The sequence below is a fragment of the Watersipora subatra genome, chromosome 8, assembly GCF_963576615.1.
Source record: "Watersipora subatra chromosome 8, tzWatSuba1.1, whole genome shotgun sequence".
Taxonomy (NCBI): domain Eukaryota; kingdom Metazoa; phylum Bryozoa; class Gymnolaemata; order Cheilostomatida; family Watersiporidae; genus Watersipora; species Watersipora subatra.
Genome location: NC_088715.1, coordinates 9332686 through 9356820, shown reverse-complemented (window position 1 = coordinate 9356820; position 24135 = coordinate 9332686). Strand labels below are relative to the sequence as shown.

Genomic DNA, 24135 nt, shown 5'->3' with positions numbered 1-24135 from the left:
ATGTATTGTTGGTCTGTATGCTTAGGGCAGCTGCTGACTTTAGCTTTTTGTTGATGAGTCAGGTACTCAAGTATTGTTATCTTATGATGTTTCTCCAGCATTTCATCATGACCCTTAAATTTGAAAGCAACAAAATACTGTGACTTTTGAGTAATATCTCATGTTTTAAAATTCAGAATGTTGAGCAACATGTTATTGGTAAAAAACATTTGAAGACTTCAACAAAAGAATAATCAATGTCACATTTCTTCAAAATTTTAGGGTCTTCTTCCCTTAAATAGTTCTGGCCACAAAGTTTAGCCTGTGTGACAAATTTTCACTAAAATGATCAAGGTCCAGAGATATTCCTGCTTGAAATAAACTAGCTCTTTGCAAAACAGATCAATGCCCAGAGGCTACAAAGCAATAACAACCATTGTCCTGTCACGTGATTACTTTCAGCGTATAGAAACGCATCACTTGCTTGGGAATTTTCAACTTAAAAACGAAAACTTTTTGTATAACTTTTGTAAGTACCTCCCGAGTTAAAAAACAGAGAATTACTTATGTTGATGACATTACAGCCAATTCAGATTCATATTTTCATGATTATACAAATAACTAAAGTAGCAGTCCTGACTTTGATGATGATGAAAGTAATTGTATTGTAAGAGAAGAAACATTGTAGAAGATTGTTTTAGCTACGTAGCGATTGAAGCTTCACATAGCTTTAGCAATGCACAAAGCATAGATACATTGAATTTTTTGCATAGCACTATTTGTTAACATGTTGGCAATATAAAATATATAACAAAAATGTTCTAAATAGAGTTTGAAGTTGAAGGAAATTGTATACATGTCATAAAGCAAAATCGCCAATTTTCGGCAAAATTGCTGGCAGTAAGCCGATAGCTAAATTTGTACGTGGGTAGCAGTGAAAGGGTTAATAACTTGATACAATAGACAGAGGCAGTGGGAGTTAAGGGAAATATCCCAAGAGTAATGATAGGCAAAAAACAAGTGTGTACAAAAGTGTGTAGTGTAATTTAAAACAAAATATTGCAGTTTCTCTGGGATGCTGTCAAGTTGTTGTTGTAGTATTGTGACCTGTTCATTTTGGTTTGGTTGAAATTTAGATAGTAGAAACCTCATATGTTACTGCAATATAGCGTTTAAAACGGAATATTATATCATTGTAATATTATCATCTAATGAAACATAATGCGTAAATAGTTGTCAATGATTTCTAAAGTAAAACGATCAATGTCGATGTAGTAGTTTTAACTTAGGCCATGTTGTGCCACCCCAAAATATGTCTACCACTTCTTTGTTGATCATATTCACAGGTAACATCCTTATTGACCAATAGCTAAAAGGATTCTATGATATAAGTTGCGATTCTTTCTAAAAAGATCTGTAAACTTTAAAATGCCTATATCTATTGTTTGTACAACTGTGGTATTGATCATTCTTTCGTTGAGGTCTTTATATATATATAACAATAATAAAGCTAGTTTAGAACATAGTCATATCAGGTTGGTTTTAACAAATAATAGTGATTATGAGACCCAGATAGTTTTCACTTTGCGACTATTCCATGAGCAGTTATTTAGACCTAGACTGAAGTATGCTGTCTTGCTGTTCAACATACTGACTCAGTAAGTTATTATTTCAAAACAATAAAACAATTATGGCTTTTATATTTAAATTATCATCGCTTTAAAAAATGAAGAACCTTAAACGACAGTAAAACCCACAATAGACCAAAGTCACCATTGTTGAAGTTACAAAGTACTAAAGATTACTGCACATCCTCCTTTGGGTTTTTTCAGCAGGCAGCAAAGATTTGTGAGAAGAAAAAGTCTAACGTTCAATTTAAGCATGCGTAAAATTTTTGTTCATAAGCAAGAAACCTTTAATTGCAATTATATAGTACCTTCATATTGCACCTCTGCGCAGTTGCATAGTACTATAAAGCATTTGGTATCGTAGTAGTAATCGTATATACTAGCAACTTCACATAAGACTACTGCTCAAATCATATTCAAACTATCATAAAAAGATTTGAAAAGGAAACACTAGTACCTCCAAATGAGCAGGGCAGAATTTCTTACAACAGTAAGTACAATAGCTGATAGCTTTCTGTCTTGGTGAGCTCTTTTTTAGACAAACATCACAGAGTATCTTATCTGTACCCAAGTCATAGGATGGGAGACGGTCTGGTGACATCTCAAACACCTGACTGCAAACAATTAGACGTAAGTCATAAACTATTTTCTACATGGGTCATACAGTGATAGGTTTGATATGCTATGAGTCATTCTATGATAGGTAAGTATCTTTATGAATTGTACAGTGATAGTTAATAAACTCTATGAGTCATAAATTGGTAAGTGTGTCTTTTTCTAAGTTTGTTCATTGACACTGGATCAATACATAAATCTACAACTGTAAAGGGTTAAGCTGAGAGGTGTTATTGATAAAATTTAAGCTGAAGTAGTTGGAAAATGTTCATGTGACTGCATCAATGACATGATAGTTATCAGATAACATGAATATTAGACAATCTTTATTTCCCTGCATAGCTCTTGCTTACACTCGAAGCTATTTTACCAATAGGAGGGTCTCTGAAAAATTTTATTAAACAAGAAATGTACATGAAGTGAACATGAGGAAAGAGGAGAGGCAAATACTTGAAGTTAACAGAGATTAACTCTACTACGAGGAAAGTCTACATTTAGACAGAAGAGGAGACCTAATGATTCCCTGTCATCCCTGTAGATTAAGAGTCTGGTATCTGTATTACTTGGATACCATAAGAGACAAACATACAGATTGTAGCATACAGGAATATTAAAGTTGTCTTTAAACTGAACAATATATTTCTAACTTGAAGATGAACTAGCACTAAATATTAGTACACCTCATCTAAAGTATTGGTATGTTATATAATCTTAATATTAAGGTTGTCTTTAAACTGAACAATATATATCTAACTTAAAGATGAACTAGCACTAAATATTAGTACATCTCATCTAAAGTATCGGTATGTTATATAATCTTAATATTAAGGTTGTCTTTAAACTGAACAATATATATCTAACTTAAAGATAAACTTGCACTAAATATTAGTACATCTCATCTAAAGTATCGGTATGTTATATAATATTAATATTAAGGTTGTCTTTAAACTGAACAATATATTTCTAACTTGAAGATGAACTAGCACTAAATATTAGTACACCTCATCTAAAGTATCGGTATGTTATATAATCTTAATATTAAGGTTGTCTTTAAACTGAACAATATATTTCTAACTTAAAGATGAACTTGCACTGAATATTAGTACATCTCATCTAAAGTATCGGTATGTTATATAATATTAATATTAAGGTTGTCTTTAAACTGAACAATATATTTCTAACTTGAAGATGAACTAGCACTGAATATTAGTACATCTCATCTAAAGTATCGGTATGTTATATAATATTAATATTAAGGTTGTCTTTAAACTGAACAATATATTTCTAACTTGAAGATGAACTAGCACTAAATATTAGTACACCTCATCTAAAGTATCGGTATGTTATATAATCTTAATATTAAGGCTGTCTTTAAACTGAACAATATATTTCTAACTTGAAGATGAACTTGCACTAAATATTAGTACATCTCATCTAAAGTATCGGTATGTTATATAATATTAATATTAAGGTTGTCTTTAAACTGAACAATATATTTCTAACTTGAAGATGAACTAGCACTAAATATTAGTACACCTCACCTAAAGTATCGGTATGTTATATAATCTTAATATTAAGGTCGTCTATAAGCTGAATAATATATTTCTAACTTGAAGATGAAGTAGCACTAAATATTAGTACATCTCATCCAAAGTATCGGTCTGTTATATAATTTTAATATTAAGGTTGTCTTTAAGCTGAATAATATATTTCTAACTTGAAGATGAACTTGCACTAAATATTAGAACATCTCATCCAGAGTATCGGTCTGTTATATAATCTTAATATTAAGGTTGTCTTTAAACTGAACAATATATATCTAACTTAAAGATGAACTTGCACTAAATATTAGTACATCTCATCCAAAGTATTGGTATGTTATATAATCTTAATATTAAGGTTGTCTTTAAACTGAACAATATATTTCTAACTTAAAGATGAACTAGCACTAAATATTAGTACATATCATCCAAAGTATCAGTATGTTATATAATATTAATATTAAGGTTGTCTTTAAACTGAACAATATATATCTAACTTAAAGATGAACTTGCACTAAATATTAGTACATCTCATCCAAAGTATCAGTATGTTATATAATATTAATATTAAGGTTGTCTTTAAACTGAACAATATATTTCTAACTTGAAGATGAACTAGCACTAAATATTAGTACATCTCATCTAAAGTATCGGTATGTTATATAATATTAATATTAAGGTTGTCTTTAAACTGAACAATATATTTCTAACTTGAAGATGAACTAGCACTAAATATTAGTACACCTCATCTAAAGTATCGGTATGTTATATAATCTTAATATTAAGGCTGTCTTTAAACTGAACAATATATTTCTAACTTAAAGATGAACTTGCACTAAATATTAGTACATCTCATCCAGAGTATCGGTCTGTTATATAATCTTAATATTAAGGTTGTCTTTAAACTGAACAATATATTTCTAACTTAAAGATGAACTTGCACTAAATATTAGTACATCTCATCCAGAGTATCGGTCTGTTATATAATCTTAATATTAAGGTTGTCTTTAAACTGAACAATATATTTCTAACTTAAAGATGAACTTGCACTAAATATTAGTACATCTCATCCAGAGTATCGGTCTGTTATATAATCTTAATATTAAGGTTGTCTTTAAACTGAACAATATATTTCTAACTTAAAGATGAACTTGCACTAAATATTAGTACATCTCATCCAAAGTATCGGTATGTTATATAATCTTAATATTAAGGTTGTCTTTAAACTGAACAATATATTTCTAACTTAAAGATGAACTTGCACTAAATATTAGTACATCTCATCCAAAGTATCGGTCTGTTATATAATTTTAATATTAAGGTTGTCTTTAAGCTGAATAATATATTTCTAACTTGAAGATGAACTTGCACTAAATATTAGAACATCTCATCCAGAGTATCGGTCTGTTATATAATCTTAATATTAAGGTTGTCTTTAAACTGAACAATATATTTCTAACTTGAAGATGAACTAGCACTAAATATTAGTACATCTCATCTAAAGTATCGGTATGTTATATAATCTTAATATTAAGGTTGTCTTTAAACTGAACAATATATTTCTAGCTTAAAGATGAACTCGCACTAAATATTAGTACATATCATCCAAAGTATCGGTCTGTTATATAATTTTAATATTAAGGTTGTCTTTAAGCTGAATAATATATTTCTAACTTGAAGATGAACTAGCACTAAATATTAGTATACCTCATCTAAAGTACCGGTATGTTATATAATCTTAATATTAAGGTTGTCTTTAAACTGAACAATATATTTCTAACTTAAAGATGAACTAGCACAACATGTTGGTACATTTCCAGAAAGTATTATATATTATATTATATTTTTATATATATTATATATTCTATTTTATCAGAAAGTATCGGTGTGTTTCTGTCAGCTACAATTGTTGTTCGTGTTTGAGGTGATATGACTTAAAGGAAATTTCAACATTAAAATTGACAAAATGTGATCTCGGTAAAATGCTCGGATCAAAAGAGACTATGATTATCAAGTCCATAGTTGCAAAGTGTCTGACAAAATAAAAACTCAGAACGCAAATTGATCGAATTAGCCGATATCAACCAGAGCATCGATAGCAACTAGTGTCATAATTTCAAAAGTATTTTTCCTTTGAACATTCTATTGGCGATGAGTTTTGACAATATCAATCTTGAAAAATCCTGCCAGTCAGATCAATTGAGACATCAAGAATAATCGCAAATGATAAAAATACTTATATTTCTGATAAAATCTATCAAATGTTTATGTAAGTTTATCTTTTATGCGGCTAGTTAATAAAATCCACCAAGTTGATGGTGACATACACCAAGCTGCAGAAATAACCTTTTTAACTTTCAGTCTAATGGATCAGGAGAAATTTGACATGAGATTATACCAACTCATTTACCAAATTATAATACTATTGGTCAGTTATTATTGTAAACACTGTTTAATCAGCAAATATATTGCAACAAACTACAAACATTATAAATGTTAGCTACAAGTTGAAAGCATGTTTCTAATTAAATATTGAGTTTTGAGATGGCTCACGTCAGCACAAATGCAAGCATGCTATGAGATTATGATGTGGCCATTGGGCAGAAATTTGGTTCTAGTATAATTATATGATGTTTGTATAACTAGTGGGTTGGTGTTTGCATAAAACATTAAAGGTATGTCAGTGTTTGTATAAAAAGGTTAGTAAGTGTTCATATAAAGGTTTGGTAAGTGTTTGCATAAACGGGACCATAGAATTTCTTGTTTCTTGGCAGTCATGTACATGTAAAGTGTTGAGTTCTAATAAACATGAGCAGATTCAAAGCTGGTTGTGGTTAATTTTAAGTATAGACCAGACTAAAATATATTAAATATATTATATAGTTGGCTTAACACGGGTATTAAAATACTTACCCACTTCATTTCAGTAACTCACTTGGTAAGCTAGCTCATCTGGTCAGGTTAATAATTGTCATTTGAATTAATTAAAATAATGATTAATTTGGTTGTTACGCGTAACTACCAACTGTACTAGTTGATCACCCTAAGCACCTCAAGTTCAAGTACTTTAATTGATAGGATGATGGTCGTTACAATCATTCATCACTATGGAGAGTTAGACATAATGATGTAGTGAGTTAGCTAGTTAGTCTGCAGATCTGGAGATTCTGAGTTAAAATCCGCAGCAATGTGGATTTGCCAGATTGGATTTAGATTCATTGCTAAATCTTTATTAAGCAATATAAATGGGCAGACGGTTGACAGACGACAGACGAACAGTAAGATACACCGTAAAATCTTTATTTCAACGCCCCTTCTAATTGACCGCCACTACAAAAGCAAGGTTGAAAAATAGAGTGCCACCCTCTATTTAAATGCCACCTCCATTTGACCATTAGTTCGACTATCTTTCATACTTATGAACCCATAATATCAAGTGATTCGTAGAAAAGTGTACACAAAATTGTTTTGATAATTAATCATTTATATTATTAACAATAAATTCTCTCATTGTCCAGCTCCAAAGCTTTTCACTTTTTGTACGTTAAAACTTGATACAGTGCACCTTCAGGATATGATGCTGATCCGTTCCAGGGTTGGCATCGTATGATGAAAGTTTTTTATGTAGGGTTAGAGAGACCATTGTAATTTTACAGTGCAAACATCCCCTAGTAAAAGTCGTCAAAATTTTATAAAAATGTGCACATATCGAAAATTAGTAACAAAACAGTACATTAACTTTAGTAATTATAGTTACCTACAGTAACTGTGTTGTATTTACTGTATTTTAATGGTTATGATCTGCAATAAAATACCAAATTATAATGTGTGTACCAAATGCAGTATGTACGGTAAGTACTGATGTATTTTAGAACAATCAGAGCTGATACTGCTATAACATGATATGCTCCTGATTACACGGAGTATACATACAGTACAAAAATACATGAAATGGTATTGGGAAATGAAGTGTAATTTCTTGAACTTGCTGAACCCAGCAGAGGGCAATTTTGTACAATCTATATAAATATATATATATATTTCTCAGTTTTTTGTATGTGTGTTCGTGTATTCGTCGTTGTGTTTGTCCAGCTATAGATATTATTATAGCATTGTGTCCACCCGTTACGACGACCCTCTTTTTGGGACTTCCAAAATAAAAAATATATTTTCGGATCCAAGTATATACAACACGATGCTTCTTCGTCTTTTTGCTGTTAAAGCTAATTATTTCTGCCCAAGGATGTCGACAAAAATTTATAACTTAATTTTATTATGAACTTAAAACTTGGCGATTTGTTTAATGATTATAGTTTTTATTAAAAGATATACTTTGGTGAACTCGCCATTGCGAGAAATCCGTATTCGTTATCCAGTATATCCAGTTTCCGTTATAGCAAAAACCATTCACGAATTTTTTGTTAAAAGCTAGAAGTTTACTAAAATACATGCTAAAGCTTCCTTCAAGTATGTGTTTAGTAAACTCGCGTAGTACATTACAACGTGCTATGCAGAAAGTAGCACATTGTAATACTACTCGTTGTGGAGATAATATATTAGTTCAAGATAATATATGCATATTCATATACATATATTATCTTGGAGATCATAACCACAAAATGCACAAAAGTCATTGAAGGTACCTATAGTTACTAAGGTTAACATAGTATTTTGGTAATTTTTTTAATGTTGATGATTTTTACCATGAGGTGATTGCATTAGATAATTACGATGGGTTTCTATACCACTCCATGTATATATGTCTATATCCTACAATATTTTTTGTATGCCAACACTGAAACAATCTAAAATCATATAAGTACAATTATATACTAAATAATTCTTTATTGTAGTCGTAGGAAAACTGACTATATTTAGCCATTACTTGCTAACAATTTCACATTTACACACCTTTACACTTTTATTTTTCTTCCTAATTTATTTCATCTAAACACTGTTTTCAAGTTATGAAATTTAAAACTTTTTTCCCTCAATTTATCTTAACTACACAAAACACTTCTCCCATGATATGTAGTTTGAAAGTTGAAATGGCAAATGTTATCATATAATAAAGAGAAATCAATTTTCTGTCTAGAGACTTTTTATTACCAGTGCAGCGTAAACACTTGGAAAATCAGCAGTGTTAGCTGATCCAAAGCATCCACCCTATACTAAAGCACAGATGCAGTACATGTGCAGTTTCTAATTTTGATGCACGTGCATTTGCAGTGCACATAAATTGCTGGGTTTACTTCTATGTGCGTCATGAAAGTAAATATGCAGTTGATCTCAAGGAGGTATTGGCAGTAAGAATGTTCCAGTAGCAGTAAATATCAACTGCACATTAGAAAGTTGTAATTGATTGCAAAATAACTGAATATTGCGCTGCAATGATGCAATGCAGTTTTAATGCATCACAACTCTGGCTATGTGCACTGTTATATAATCTAAGTTTAACCAACAAATAGTAAGACTCACCCACATCCACTGTTTCCACACAGTAGCAGATGTTTGCTCTCATAGTAGGTGGTCAAACAGGTCATACAGTGAACATGACTGCATGGTAGCACTTTGGGGTTGACAATGGTATCACTTTTACGGCAGCAAAATTCACACTCAACATCTGCTACAGCTTCAGCCATTGTAACCTAAAAATACAAACAGACCTTGTCTGAGATTCATCTTGCTACATATATAGAAGTGTAACATCATGGCTGAACTTTCAGCAGCGCATTGTCACAAAATTTCTGAATGCTTTTGGTTTGAATCGATCACAAAATTAGAGGCACTGTTGAACCTTCAGTGCCAGTTCATGCCCTAGCGAGCAGCACTGCGGGATAATAAGCAAAGTTTGTATGAGCTTTACTTTAAAATGAGTGAACAGCAGTTTACATCTTGTTCAGTGTGTTGAAATTAAGTTACAACCATCTAGTTTGATGCAATGATATAATGACTAATTAGGGTAAAATATGTATGTAATACTACCAACTACATTATTTTAAGCTATTTTCAGTAGGCCTAACTACATAGAAATTACCCTGCTATAGTATAACCTCTGGCTGCAAATACACTGCCAATGTAATGATGAACTCTATTCTGTAGCATAGAAATTTATCCAGTGATGGTGAACCATAATGCCGTAATATGGATAGGCATGTTTTTTTTTTCAATCATAGCAATGAGTTATTTAAATTATTTGTAATATCGTTAAAACCACTACTTCAGAGACACGCATATCCCTGAAGTATTGTCAACCTGCTTCTCTATTTTTACCAACCATGCCGACTTCACACCACATCAGTATTATGAAATCAGTCTTGTATTGTTATATAATTGACACTGTGATACTCATGCCAGGCATGTCCTGCCGTTCATCTCATCAATATAAGCGTAATCAATTGCAACAATTACTATGGTGAATGGCTATAGGAACGAGCCCTCTAACAGAGGTATAGAATGTTTTGTTTATTTTAAACTCAGTGGTATAATAATTGCTTGGTCCTTTAATAAATTCCTCTTGTCAGACAGCAACTAGCAGATAAATATATAAACAACAGATAAAATAATTCGTAGTTTATGGTATAGCCTGCGTAATATTGTAAAGGAATTTGCCGGCCTTTACTTGGCACGATCTAGACTATTTCATATAGAAATAAATTGCGGGTGGTTTCGTTCAATTTTTTATTAGAGAAGGAAATCCACTAGCCGAGGTGCGTACGGCCATTTGCTCTGCTCAACTAAGTGAGCGCGCTCTTTTATGTATAATAACATCACCCGTTCCGGCTAACAGCAAATGGTAAGAATATCGGCTAACAAGGAGAATAAACGGGATCGCTAGTGCGCCGGTATGACAACAATTTAAGTGATAGCATTACGAGTAAAACAACGGTATAATAAAAAGGACATACAATAAAATAAGACAACAACATGAGCGACGACAAGTGACAGCACCACGAGTAAAACAACGATAAAAAAAACAAAAAACACATACAATAAAATAAGAAATGTAACGTCATGGTCCGGGGTCCACCACACAACGCAGCAACTGAAATTGTTTTTATTATAGATTTGACTAGTGGTGTGGCACACAAATAAATAATAAAAGTGATACTAATGGATTTATATCATAGTGCACAATTAGCACACTGTTATTAGAAATATCTACTCACTGGATTACTACTCTGTGTAAGATCAGAGCTTCAACTGTCACACGTTAATAAATTTTAACTTTCGTAAGCAACACGGAAGTTAGCCCCTGCGTGATATATCCCCAGGAATAGATCCTTGTTTAATGCGGGTCTCCGCTATCAGTCATTTGGCTAGCAGCTGAGCGCATGGGTGATCAGGCGTGAAACGAGTAAAATAGAATGTGATAGGCCTATGTTCCACACGCTTCATGTCAAATGTTGAGTACAACAAAGGCTAACTTCAGAAGGAATCGTAAAGCTGGTCTCGCTCAGTCATTCGTGTCGTGTAGGGAAAGTTACGCCACCAACGGAGTCTATACAAACGCGTCGAAAGTTCCAAACAAACATCGGCCATGCCTACTTTTATATAGAATTACATTAGATTGCTCTTACCTTTCTTTGTTTATCAGGTAATAAAACTACTTTGGGCAACCTTAGATCAGTATCAAATATACTACCAAAAAGCGCAGATTTTGCTATAACTCACACTGCAGTTATAAAAGTGACAACTCCATATTTACAGGTTTTCTGCTACTTCATAGTAAATAACTCCTATTGAATGTGCTAGAATGTCTTAGCTAAAATGTGTTTACTTGCAATTTCACAACTTTAGGTCCCCAAACAATTTAATGTATTCACAATGTTAATCATATTTATAATACCATCACTTGCCAATTTTTTGTTAAAAAAAAATTATAAACAGGCTTGTTTTATGCAAGTGAATAGAAAACTGCAAATTTATTACGAACAATGATTTTAACTAAACTTATTGAACAACTTTCCGTAATAAAAATTGAATACTAAAAGAGCATATTATTCTACATAGAAAATCCTTCATAGTAATGTTACAACAGAAATTAATAACTTTGACTAAACAAGTCAAAGAAGCTAAGATGTACTAGTACTCTCGCAAGCTATGCCAACAAGGTATTTCGTGTGCATTGGCTGACCTACAAATGTTTATAACATATATACAGTGGTGATACAAATTATGGAACCGCCTTTGAGTTTTAGTACTTAATGCGCTATAATGGCTCTCATATTAGTTATATTCAGTCCAGATATGAAAAGTTATATATCATTAGAAAAGAAATTCTATCAGCTGTCGCATTGTTTAATTTTTTTCTGCATCCAAACATAATTTCGTCACTAGTGCAGTTAAAAGTGCAACTAGTCAGGGTGTCTCATAACAAGTCACTTTTTTCAAAAATAGTAGTCTGGTGAATGATGTCTAGAATTTCCAAGTTCTTTGATCTGCCCAGTTTAACAATCATCTAAGACAACAATTGCATTGAGTGAGACGTTGTGCATTATGCAACGTAACCCAAATAGTATTGAAAAGTCCTTTTGCTCTCAATAAAAGTCATTCTAATAACTTCATCATCATGCCTCAACATCTCACGAAAGAAAAGCGTGCTGTAATAATTCACCTTCATCAGCAAGGGAAATCGCTGAGGGAAATTGCAAGGGAGGTAGATTGCTCTAAGAAAGGTGCATTTACAACAATCTGCAGATGGAAGAAAACTGGTCAAGCTGAAGAAAGGGCTGGTAGAGAAAGGAAAAAGCTAGCAACAAATCGAATGACCAGACGCCTAGTGAGACTTTCTTTGGTTGATAGACATCTAACCAGACCTCCGCTAGCCAAACAGTTAAAAGAATCAACAGGTACAGAGTTAGCACTATCAACTGTTTGCAAATCATTGAGAGATAATGGCTTACGAGGCTGTTAAGCTCGTAGAAAACATTTGTTATCATCTCGACAAGGAAAGGCTCGTCTACAATGAGCAAAAGATCATGTGAATTGGTCACCAGAAGACTGGAAAGCAGTATTATTCAGCGATGAAAGCACACTTACAGTGCAAAATCACTCTGGCAACAATTATGTAAGAAGGAGACCTGGTGAAGAGTTTAAACCAGAATGTATTTTACCTATGATAAAGCATCCCACCTCAGTAATGGTGTGGGGTTGTTTCTCCGCTGCTGGTCCTGGTAGATTAGATTTGTTGATGGTATGATGAATGCAGAAAAATATTGCGGAGTACTACAAAGTGTGAAGATACCATCTGCTAGAAGTCTGTTTAATAGAGAGTGGCTGTTCCAGCAAGATAATGTTCCATGCCACACAGCCAGCAGAGTAAAGAAGTGGTTTGCTGACAATAACGTTAACACTCTGACTTGGCCTGCTCAGTCACCAGACCTTAACCCAATTGAAAATTTGTGGAGCAAAATAGGCATTTTTGTAATTAAAAACAAACCAACTAATAAAAAAAGATTGTTGGAGGTTATTGTGCAATCCTGGCATCAAATAGTGACACCTGAAGAGCTTCAGATGCTGACAGATAGTATACCCAGGCGGTGCCGAGCAGTGATTGAGAATAAAGGCTAGCCAACCAAGTATTGATCATCTTAAGGACCAAAACAGCTCTTTTCAAGGCTACAAAACCCTGTCTTTAAGTTAATTCCCAATATAAACCATTTCAAAAAAAAAGAAATATGTTTTTTATGACTTTTGGTCGGACACGATTTAATAGAAATGACAACAGTACAGTAACTCACTGACAGCTTTCAGTAAACCTCTAATAATTTTTTTATAGAATATACGATGTGGTTTTAATTTAAATTTATCAAAAAGCCAACATTTTGACGATTCAAGTGATATATAATTTTTTATAGTTATGTAAAATTTTGATTGTAGAAAAAATAAACACAACTCAGAATTCATTGCTATGTAACGAAAATTAGAGGCGGTTCCATAATTTGTATCACCACTGTACATATTATACTAGTCAATAAGAATGAGTACAGTAAGAATACAGAAAGCATCCAATATCAACAACACTTAGTGATGACTATTCTGAGCTAGTGTTTGCATGGCCATGTGTTTGCTACCTAGCGGCACTGACTGTGGGGTGGAGGTATGATTAAACATAAAATATAAAGTTTAACATTCAGAAACTTTCTCACTAGTTTCTGTAATATAGGATGACAAATGGGCAGTTCACGAGGAATATCAATATTCTCCATGCATTTGAGGTTTATATTATATTATTTTTTAACTATATTTGCCATGCATGATGAGATTATAAGCTTCTTATGACTGTCTCCCACTTTTTGAACAGAGCAAATGTGTCACCAAAATTTTCCCACAAAGCACCCTCTTTAAAATTCTTCAATTGCAGAAAACATGACCTACAGTGCAGAACACCACATGTGTTAGATAGGCTGGTTCAACAACCTTCACATACTTGCTTGAACTTTAGCAAATTCTGTAGACAATAGCCAGCTAGATAACATAGTGAATCATCTTCTGCTACGCTGATTTCCTCGCGTGAAGCCAGAGGTATATCTATGAGCAGAGGCTCTGCAATTGGTACTTCTATGGTAGATGGCAAAAAATCTCCGAAGTACTCTCGTTCATCTTGTACATAGTTAAAAGCTTTGGTCGGTTTGAGATACTGTGCCACAGTGATCAGTTTTAGAGTATATTTAGATTCTTTAGCTGTTGGCACAGGACTTCTACATCTTACCGAGCTGAAAAGGTTCTCGATACAGTTTTGTGTCAACCTGGAGGTGAGTAAGAACTCTATGTTCTCAAGCACGTCATTGCAAATGTTGTGTACGGATCGTGTAGATAGGTCAATTCTAGCGTAGACTGGCTTTTATGCATACTTGACACCTATTCGCATTGAGTGAACTATTTGTATAAAATTATCAAAAAATGAACGAGCATCAGCATAAGCATCAGGTTTGTGTTTAGATAAAGCCATTACCAAATGTCGATAGAACATCAAATCAAACCAATGGTCAACTGTATCAACTGGTCAACTGCCAAACGTCTTTCACATCGCTTGGTTGCTTGACCCCATGTCTGAAGTAACGGCATCAACTTTAAGACCAATACCGCTTGCATGTGTTATGACATCAATAACAAGATAAGCTAGACTGTCCCCGGAAATATATTTACCATTGAGATGGAATGCGACAATTTGTTGCAATCTTTCAGTAACTCCTGCAAAGATACAACCAACACTTGGATTTGAAGTTCATGTAATATTAGTGGTAAAACTGCAGACACAAAAAGGAAAGCGATAAATGAAATAAACCAGAAATAAACCTCACCAACCTCCAAGCATAACCACTAAACCATGACTAGCAAGGCCACTATGGCCTTCTTGTAATGTCTTTTCTCCTATTGCAGAGCTGTTTCTAGCATCATATTCCAGGGCTTCAGTAATCTCCATCTCATCCAACACAAGACATCACTGCCGACCCCTCTCGTCCATACTTGCAGCCTAAATCAAAGAAGCTTGTAAATGCAGTATAATCCGCAAATACATCAGCATATAAAAAGAGCAATTAGCAAAACAAATTAAAAACATAAAATTGAAAATAAACATAAGACAACTCTTTATTACACAAGCTCACCTTTTCCTTTATGTTTTGAAAAACAGCCGTGAGAACTCCTGACTCAAAGCAAATAGTTTGAAGTTGTCTTTGCAGTGTCTTAACAGACGGAAGAGGCGTTCCTGAATTCAAGAGATGGTGGTAACCTGTGGACCCACAAGCAAATCGCAACTTTAGCACTTTATTTATTGTATCGAGTTGCCATTGCAATCCTCTAGTGGAATGTCTCTGAAGAGCAACAAGTTGATCCCTATTAAACAACTTTTTGGGTGCCATTTCATGGGTTTAAAGTTTTTCTAAGGTTTTTTATATTCTTGTTGGACCTGCAAAAAAAATATATATATATAAAAAAAATAAAAAAAATAAAAAAAAAGCAAAAAATAAACAAGTGGCTACATTGTTGAAAATGTTCTTGATTACCACTACAGGCCCTATTGAGAAATCGACTATGCAAGTTAATATTAAAATAATCAATAGCAACATTATAGATCTGTATGATATCAAATTGAAATCGATCACAATTCTCAACAAGCATATACACGCATATACATGTTAGGGTTTCAGAGAACTTAAAATTCCTTAAAATTATTTGCATAAAACTGTTTTATAGCAATATGAGTCTGAACTGATCTTACCTCAATGCTTAATATCATAAATAAGCTTATATTTGTAAAAAAAATCTATATCAAACGATAGTTTTCTATAATTGTCACAAATAACATACTTTCTTAAGCTTCTTCCGTGATATTCGTTCTATACTTTCGATTTCAGATGTGATCAAAGTTATAGGCTCACTTGTTGCTACTTCTGATTCTAAAACATTCGGTGAATCAATTTCTAAAAATCCAAATATACCATATTAAAATAAATACAATTATAGTCACTTTTAAGATTTAAGCATCAGCAACTGGGGAGCACTGTTACTCTCTGGACAGCGCATAAACTTGCAAACCAATATGAATAGAATGTGAGAAACATTTGCCTGCGTGAATCGAAATTGTGCAGCAAGCAGTTCATTATCATTGGCGATGAGGTATGGAATTCATTAGTAAAGACATGTATGTTAGACAGATATTGAAATCGTACATATCACTTTTACCTGAGCCCCTAAGTTCTACAGGCCACAACAACTGATAAGATAATTGCTGTACTGCTAATAGGAAAAGTGTTATAGAAGTGAGTGTCAGCTAGGAAAGTTAGAGTGTGTAAGAAAGCTACATGTATAAAAAACACAATTATCAATCACACAGCATTTTTGTTCCCATACCTCTTTGTAGTGACCTGTTAAAGGTTGACTTGCAACAAAATTCGCATTACAGTTATTTAGTATCAAAAGATTCAACATGTCTTACTCTGTTGTGTTGTAGGTGCCAAATATGTGGAAATGTGATTACAAGCTCTTAAAAGCTCAAAAACGAAATGCCGTCGGAGATTGGAATCTCTTTATTTCTCCGACGTAGTCATTACAGTTTGGCTATTGTCTTGTCACAAGATGTTCTCACATGAATTGAAAGGTCAGTAAAAAGCTCAATATAAACTTATCGTAGCACTAGTTTATGACAAACAATTCGGGTTTTACTGAAGACCCGGTATAAAATATAGATGCTCGCTACTTTACCGTTTTGTTTCGGCTGAAACTAATCGTCAAATCGTAATCTGATCATGTGACCCAATACTTCGAAAATAAATTTTGTAGCACTTTTCGATTATCACAGGTGACCAACAGGCTTGTCATGATTATCAGACAACGATATGTGCTCTTTCAAGCTAAGGTTAAAAAGTTTAACGAGTTTTTACGGTAAGTTATAAGATATCAGTGCTAAAAGTGACAGCATTGCAATGACGATAAAATAGGCGCGTAAGAACCATAATTATGTTGATACAACAACGAGTACAACCTTCTAGATTGCCTTCAAAATGTGCAGTTAAAGCTCAGAAATATACTAAACACTAGTAATAGTAGCCTAATTATATAGAACTGCAAACAAAACATGATTATATTTTACAAGTTACAATTTATTAATTCATACTATTATTTATATTTAAAATAGTTATTTCATACAATTACATGTTGTTTGATTAGATTATAATTTATCTATATTTTTTTGCGAGACAAAGATTTAGCTTTGTACTATTTATTTCATATTTTATTTTGTCTCAATTGCCAATAGTAATAATACAAACAATAGGAATAATAGTATTAATAGTAACAATAGTGATAATACCAATAATAGTAACAATAATAATAATAGTAATAATAGTAACAATAGTAATAATTAGAGCTGCACAACGATTAAAAACTTGATCGCGAATAATAACTGGTCTGAACCATTTAATCTTCGATTAATCTTAGGATTAATCTAGCAAAAACCTGCATATTCAAAAACAAATAATACAGCTACATATAGATTAATTATATTTTTAAACAATTGTTAGCAGTAGTACATGTTATGCACAATGTACGTAAGTTAAGATGTAAAAATTATTATGAGTATGAAAACTGTCTATGAATGTCTATAATTAAGTTAGCCAAGAGTTGAGGCAGCACAGTTTATTCACATTATCTGAATAAAGAGATGCCCGCTTCCTACATACATTATTGCCAGCTTTACAGAATAGCCGCTCAAAGGGGACAGCAGTGCCGGTAGTCAGTAGTATCAGTTATTGTCTGCGACAGGTGGTGATGGTTTCTGCGCGGTAGGATGAGAATTAGTCAAAATATATCATATATCGTAATGATGATGTGCTGTGGCGGTAAGCAAATTATTTCTGGCGTATTCCACACTTCGCTTTTTTGTTCACACTTCCAACAACTTACAGAAATGTGCTATCCAAGGTGGAACACATATTTCTGCTTTCATGTTCCAATAAAGTGTCAATCTTATATTACTAATATTCTGAAGCATGGTTGTGATTTTTTTGAAAAATGAAAATACACGTATAATTTACTTAAGGAGGTTTTTAACAACAAACCAAAATAAACTGTAAGATATTAAATAATGCTGAAATCACTTTTGTTACTATTACAAAGAAACATCTTCAAACAACTAATACCATGGCCGCTTACAGCTAGATCGGCACGGCGCTTGTTCATTGTATTGTATAAGTTTAATGTTAGCGACTCACTGTGCTTTCATAGCCGAGTGCAAAATAATTGTGGTTTAATTTATTGGTAAGAAAATGTTGCTTGTCATGATATTTGTTAGTAAATTAAATGGTAGTATCCTGCTACGTTAGTATAACGTATAGTACTAAACAGTAAAAACGAAAGGAACCGCATCACGATCATGACCTCGGTTGCATTTTAATTGAAGATTAATTGGCCAAACTCAGTTAATCATTTATTTGTATTAGTTGCATTAATCGTTTAATCAATGTGATCATTGTGCAGCTCGAGTAATAATAGTAATAACAGTAATCATAGTAATAATAGTAACAATAGTAATAATAGTAATAATAGTAACAATAGTAATAATAGTAATAATAGTAACAATAGTAATAATAGTAACAATAGTAAGAATAGTTATAATAATAACAATAGTAATAATAGTAACAATAGTAATAATAGTAACAATAGTAACAAGAGTAATAATAGTAATAATAGTAATACTGATAACAATAGTAATAATAGTAATAATAGTAACCAGAGTAATAATAGTAACAATAGTAATAAATGTGAATGTTCTTTATCTTTATTAAAAGTAACTCTATGTGGTATATTGAAGTTAGCCTTATTTTTCCTAAACTATATCTTACAGTACAATTAGAAAGACCTACATTACTAATTCCTTTATATTATTCACTGTGAACATTACTTTCTAAGATCACATGACTTGTTACTTGCTAGTCACATTTGTGTCAGTTCTACTTGCTCTTCATCCCAACTTCTCATATAACTACTAAATGATGTACCCATAGGATTATATGTCGTTAATCATAATAGTTTGCTGGGTTGTTATCGTCGCATTATGCTTTTTTTGGTTGCATTAATGTTTCAACATGATGCACAACTATTCTTTAATAGTTGGTGGTTGTTGTTGTCGTTACACTCAACTAACTTGTGTTCCCATGGTACTCCAATGATGCTATCTGCAAGGGGCTTTATTAATAGCCCAATCCTGCATTGAATTATTACTTTAGTAAATCAAGTTGAGGTTCATATTTACAGTCTATTTACGATGAGTCAAATGTAGATAAGCCAGTCAGCAAATTACTTTAAAGCTGATCAATTTACCAAAGGTCACTTTAAAGGTCATGAGAGTTTATGTCATCATATTGATTGCTGCTTTCTTTTGTGCTGTTGGCGACAGCCTTCAACTTTCAAATGCTTCCAACTTTGAAAGAAGCTACTAAAAACCCTTCTTATATTTTGTTTTTATATGTGCAAACAGCGATGCATGGGGTTTGAGAGACACGATTGTCAGCTGCACAAACCATGATATGTGCCATTCGGTTCCTTAGACTGGCTTTAAGTGTGCTGCAGAAGTGCAAAAAACTGCTGGCCTTATGAAACCAGGTTTATTGAGAAAACGTACTCCATTGAGAGTTGCCTATCATAACTACCAACACTACCACGGTAGGTTTGTGAGCTAATATTTTGCTGACATTTTACTAGCTGTCATATGACTTCCAAGCAGCGTTCATTAAGCTGTCAAAAGATAATGAAAGTTTAATATTTTGTTAGTATCCAAGTATCAAGATGTGGAGAGTCTGAAACCATTAGAAAGGCAGCAGCAACATGGGATGCACAACATGGTATGCAGAGACAATGAGTCAAGCATCTACTCTACAGATAAATCGTATTTTTGGACATATCCAGAAAAACATACAAGAGCTGAGTGGTGGCCACTACGAACCTAGAAATTGGCATGAATGGGAAATAAGAGACATGATTTTCTGCTGCACAAACAATGATATGTGGCATTTGATTCTTCAGATTGGTGTTAAGTGTGTTGCAGAAGTGCACAAGATTTCAGCCTTTATAAAACCAAGCCCATTAAGAGTGGCTTATCATAGCTACCGCCACTAACAAAGTAGATTTCGTAACTAATTTGATTTTTCTTGCTGCTACTTCTGCTTGCTATCATATAACTTTCAAGCGACATTCAAATAAATTATCTAAAGATAACGAAAATTTAATGTTTTGTTATCCAAGTATCCAGAAGAGGAGACTCTAAAACATCTGAAAGACAGCAGGAACATGGCATGCACAACATGGTATGTAGAAACAGAAGGATTCAAACATTTACAGATCAATAAAATTTTGAATATACCCAGAAGGTCTTACAATAACAGAGTGGTGGCTACTACTAACCTGCGTATACAACATAGTGAGAGCTACTTATCCTAAGATCAAAAATGAGGAGAAATATCTAGATACAATACATACAGAGTTTGCGTTTACTGCAGTAGTATAATTATTCATATTATATGAGCTGAGACCATGTGAGTGGCTGTGATGGATGTTTTTAATGAAAACCTTGGCTGAGATGAATCTATCTTGGCTTGTAAATATTTTATAATAAACAATGATGTTAAAGATAATGCAAAACATAGTTTTGAAAATTATCATGCAAAAAATCAGTCGCATAACCATGAACAAAAAATGATTTGCAGAAAGTATTCATTACATCCGCACCACCTGTTTTAAAACCTGCCTGATAAATGGGTTAATTATGTGTAACCAGAGCAGTATTGGCAGGTAGGTTTCTCAAATCTCGACTCAATTCCATTGAACTCAATATTAAGAGCTACTCAAAAAACTATTTGCCACACTAATAAATTAACCACATTACCACATTAACCCTTTGTCAGACAAAGGTGTAATGCTATTTAACTCTCTATTTTCAGAGTGGATCCGGTGGGTAAATCGATTTTAAAAAAAGATGATAGCAATAGCCAATGTGAATATGAGCAAGATACAAACAGCCTCGTGGCTATGTATATTATTTCAGACAAGTCTTGGGATGTTTTTTTCTTCAAAGCATTTCCATCGACAAAAGGTTTTGTTGATTTTAATCTTGAAACAACTTAGCAGTCAGATCACCTCAAACATCAAAAACCATTGCAAATGATAAATCAATACTTTTACTTTCTGATAGAGTCAACAAAAATTTGGAGCAAATACATCTTTAAAACTTTTGTAAATTCACCTGGGAGTTGTCTTACCACTATGGAGTGATTACCATATTGATTATTTAAAAGTAACATACAAACAAGTTTTCTACATTCATTTGATTTATATTTTTAATTAAAATTATATTGAAGTATTATAAACTGTCACTTCTGTTGATAATCTTGGAATGTTATAATACTGGTGCACGTGGTATAAATCTGTTTAGAATCTAATAAAAACTTGCAATAAGGCAAACTTGAGACTAACATGCTATTTGGAGCAAATTAGTGAATTAAACTATAGTTGAGCTAATTAGTTGAACCTTAGCTAATGTTCTTTGAACTGCGTAACAATTCTAAGGTTTATGCATGTGGCACTCCCTCCTTTAAAGGATAGTATGAATGGAATTTAATCAACACCATCTACTATTTACAACATTGTTAAATTAACAAATTTCTTTAAACAAAATGGTTTTATAAAACATAGAAAAAAAACCAGAAAAAAAAATAAAGTGCTTAATTTTCGTAATTATTGGTCTCATGTGCTTTATTTAAATTGAACAAAGCTCAATAAGACAATGAAGTCGCTTCTTTGATAAGCTAATAATGAAAAGAATTAGCTACATAGTTGATTGACGTGTCAGGCAGGTGCTTTAGGCAGCTAGTAATAGCAGGTAATACACTGACATCCTTGAGAAAATAAATTTTAGGAATGAGCGGAACCTTCTATTCTGGTCACATACTAAATCTATCAATATTGTGTGAGGTCTCAGGAACAGTCGATTACACTTAGCAAACGTGAAGGAAAAGACAACTCTCGCCTATCACAATTGTTCTTTTCCATTTACAATTTTCTTTTTATAAATTTACAAAAAATTTTTGTATATTTTATATTTTATTTAAATTTAAATTTTACTTTGAACTAAGGTGTCTTAAAGCTGACCAGGCTTTCAAAGGTCACTTCGAAGGTCATTTAAATTCAGATTATCATAGTTTTGTTTCTACATTTAATAAACAGACCGTCTGATCATTCTTTGAAGAACCACTTTAGATACTTTGTTGAGTTTTAAAAGACCAACAAATAGCATTTATGTAAGCTACTCTTATAATACGTTTTACCTATTTGTTAGTTTAAACAATTATTCACGTTTATTTCGTGAATAAAAATGTAGAATCAGCAAAACACTAATTCTTATATTTATTTGTATGTGAGTGTATAATTAACATAACACTACTGCTGACTTAATAAGTTATTCCTAAAATAAGACAAGTTGCAAAGAATACTTATAGAGCAGCTACATGTATGTAAAAGTCATAGGATCCCAGGCTATTGATAGTAGTTGAATTACAGTGTAAAGTACAGAAGGCGTAATGGCAAAATTGGTTCTATTTACTCTCTGTGATCTCACTTTAGATTTAAAGCAAGTATAATAACATAAGAAAGAGCAATAGCCATGTACTTTGTGTTGCTAACGATGAGAGGCTTGTTTTAAGGTAGATCAGTCGGATTAAAAAATAAAGTCGCATCTGGGTCAATAAATAGATTTAACAAATTAAAGTTTGCCAGAACATTTGTTGATAGATTTGCAGTAGTAGATTCAAAGCAAGTTGAATAACAATACTGCCAAAGAATCTTTGACCAGGAATAATTACAACACAACTGTGTGCACAGTTTCGGATTTTACGCGCTAAATTATTCTGCTGCCAGATGTTATTTATGTAAAAGTTGTAGTATCTTAATTTTAAGGTTTTCACGATTGATGTTATTAAAATAACAGTTTTAAGCACTTTTACATTTCAAAATAATTTTACAATCATTTTCAAACATGTTAAGACACTTGAAGCTCATTTTATTTATTTGTTAACAAGAAATGTACAAGCTACAATAAGAATGACCTCCATGCTACCAGGGAGTTAGCAACAAACTGCTGAGTACATGATGTACTTAATTATGATTGTTGCTGTCCCATTGTATTTACAGTGGAACTGTTCATAGATCAAGGCAGCAGCCAGTAAAATATGATTTTAACCTTCATACGACCTCACCCATAGTGAGACAGTAGTGCATGAGGTAATTTGAGCAGCGTCTTTGGTTCTAATTTTGTGTAAAGAAGAAAAGTTAGAATTAGTTTTTACTTTACAAATAACTTTATTAAATCTTCCTTTTCTCAACAACTTGATTATTTTTATGCCATGCTTTCAGAGAGTAGACGATTCTCAATAAGAGGGAAGATAAAGAAATATTAAACTTGGTTTTATTTATTAGTTGGTCTTGAGTAATTGTCGTATATTCGTAATGCTTTTAAAGTGAATGCAACATTTGGAAAGCAGGTTCTGCAATAATTATCATATTAAAATTTTATACTCTTCGGAATTTTCATTATTTTATTTGATATATTTTAGGAGGAAACAACTCCACTTCATTAATTGAACATGTCTAATAAAAGAGTAGAGTAAAGCTAATTAACAAAAATAGCCAAAGATTAGTCAGCTCTACTAGTTGTGACCTTCACCTCTGCGACAAATGATCTTCTGGACATAATTACAGCTTGTCATTGAGCTATCATAACCATCTCAATAATAGTAAATGTCATAATGTAGTATTTTAGTTTACAAACAAATTAAATATCATATTTATATTTCAAGTGTCATTTTATTTTATTCATA

General features: G+C 32.6%; 1 protein-coding gene across 1 annotated transcript; it reads left to right on the top strand.

The window, feature by feature from the left end:
• Window positions 1-12335: 12335 nt before the first annotated feature.
• On the top strand, window positions 12336-20214 carry LOC137402276 (uncharacterized). Its single transcript, XM_068088771.1, has 5 exons — window positions 12336-12615; window positions 12763-12959; window positions 14380-14520; window positions 19816-19930; window positions 20039-20214. Exons 1-5 carry the CDS (start codon window positions 12336-12338, stop codon window positions 20212-20214), a joined length of 909 nt encoding a protein of 302 aa, XP_067944872.1.
• The last annotated feature ends 3921 nt before the right edge of the window (window positions 20215-24135 follow it).

What these genes read in the sequence shown, in the direction of transcription:
- LOC137402276 (XM_068088771.1), top strand. Translation starts at nt 12,336, where the DNA reads ATGCCTCAACATCTCACGAAAGAAAAGCGTGCTGTAATAATTCACCTT. An exon ending in ACAGTTAAAAGAATCAACAG is followed by an intron (nt 12,616 to 12,762) that starts GTACAGAGTTAG and finishes ATTGGTCACCAG; the next exon opens with AAGACTGGAAAGCAGTATTA. An exon ending in GTAGATTAGATTTGTTGATG is followed by an intron (nt 12,960 to 14,379) that starts GTATGATGAATG and finishes TCTTGTACATAG; the next exon opens with TTAAAAGCTTTGGTCGGTTT.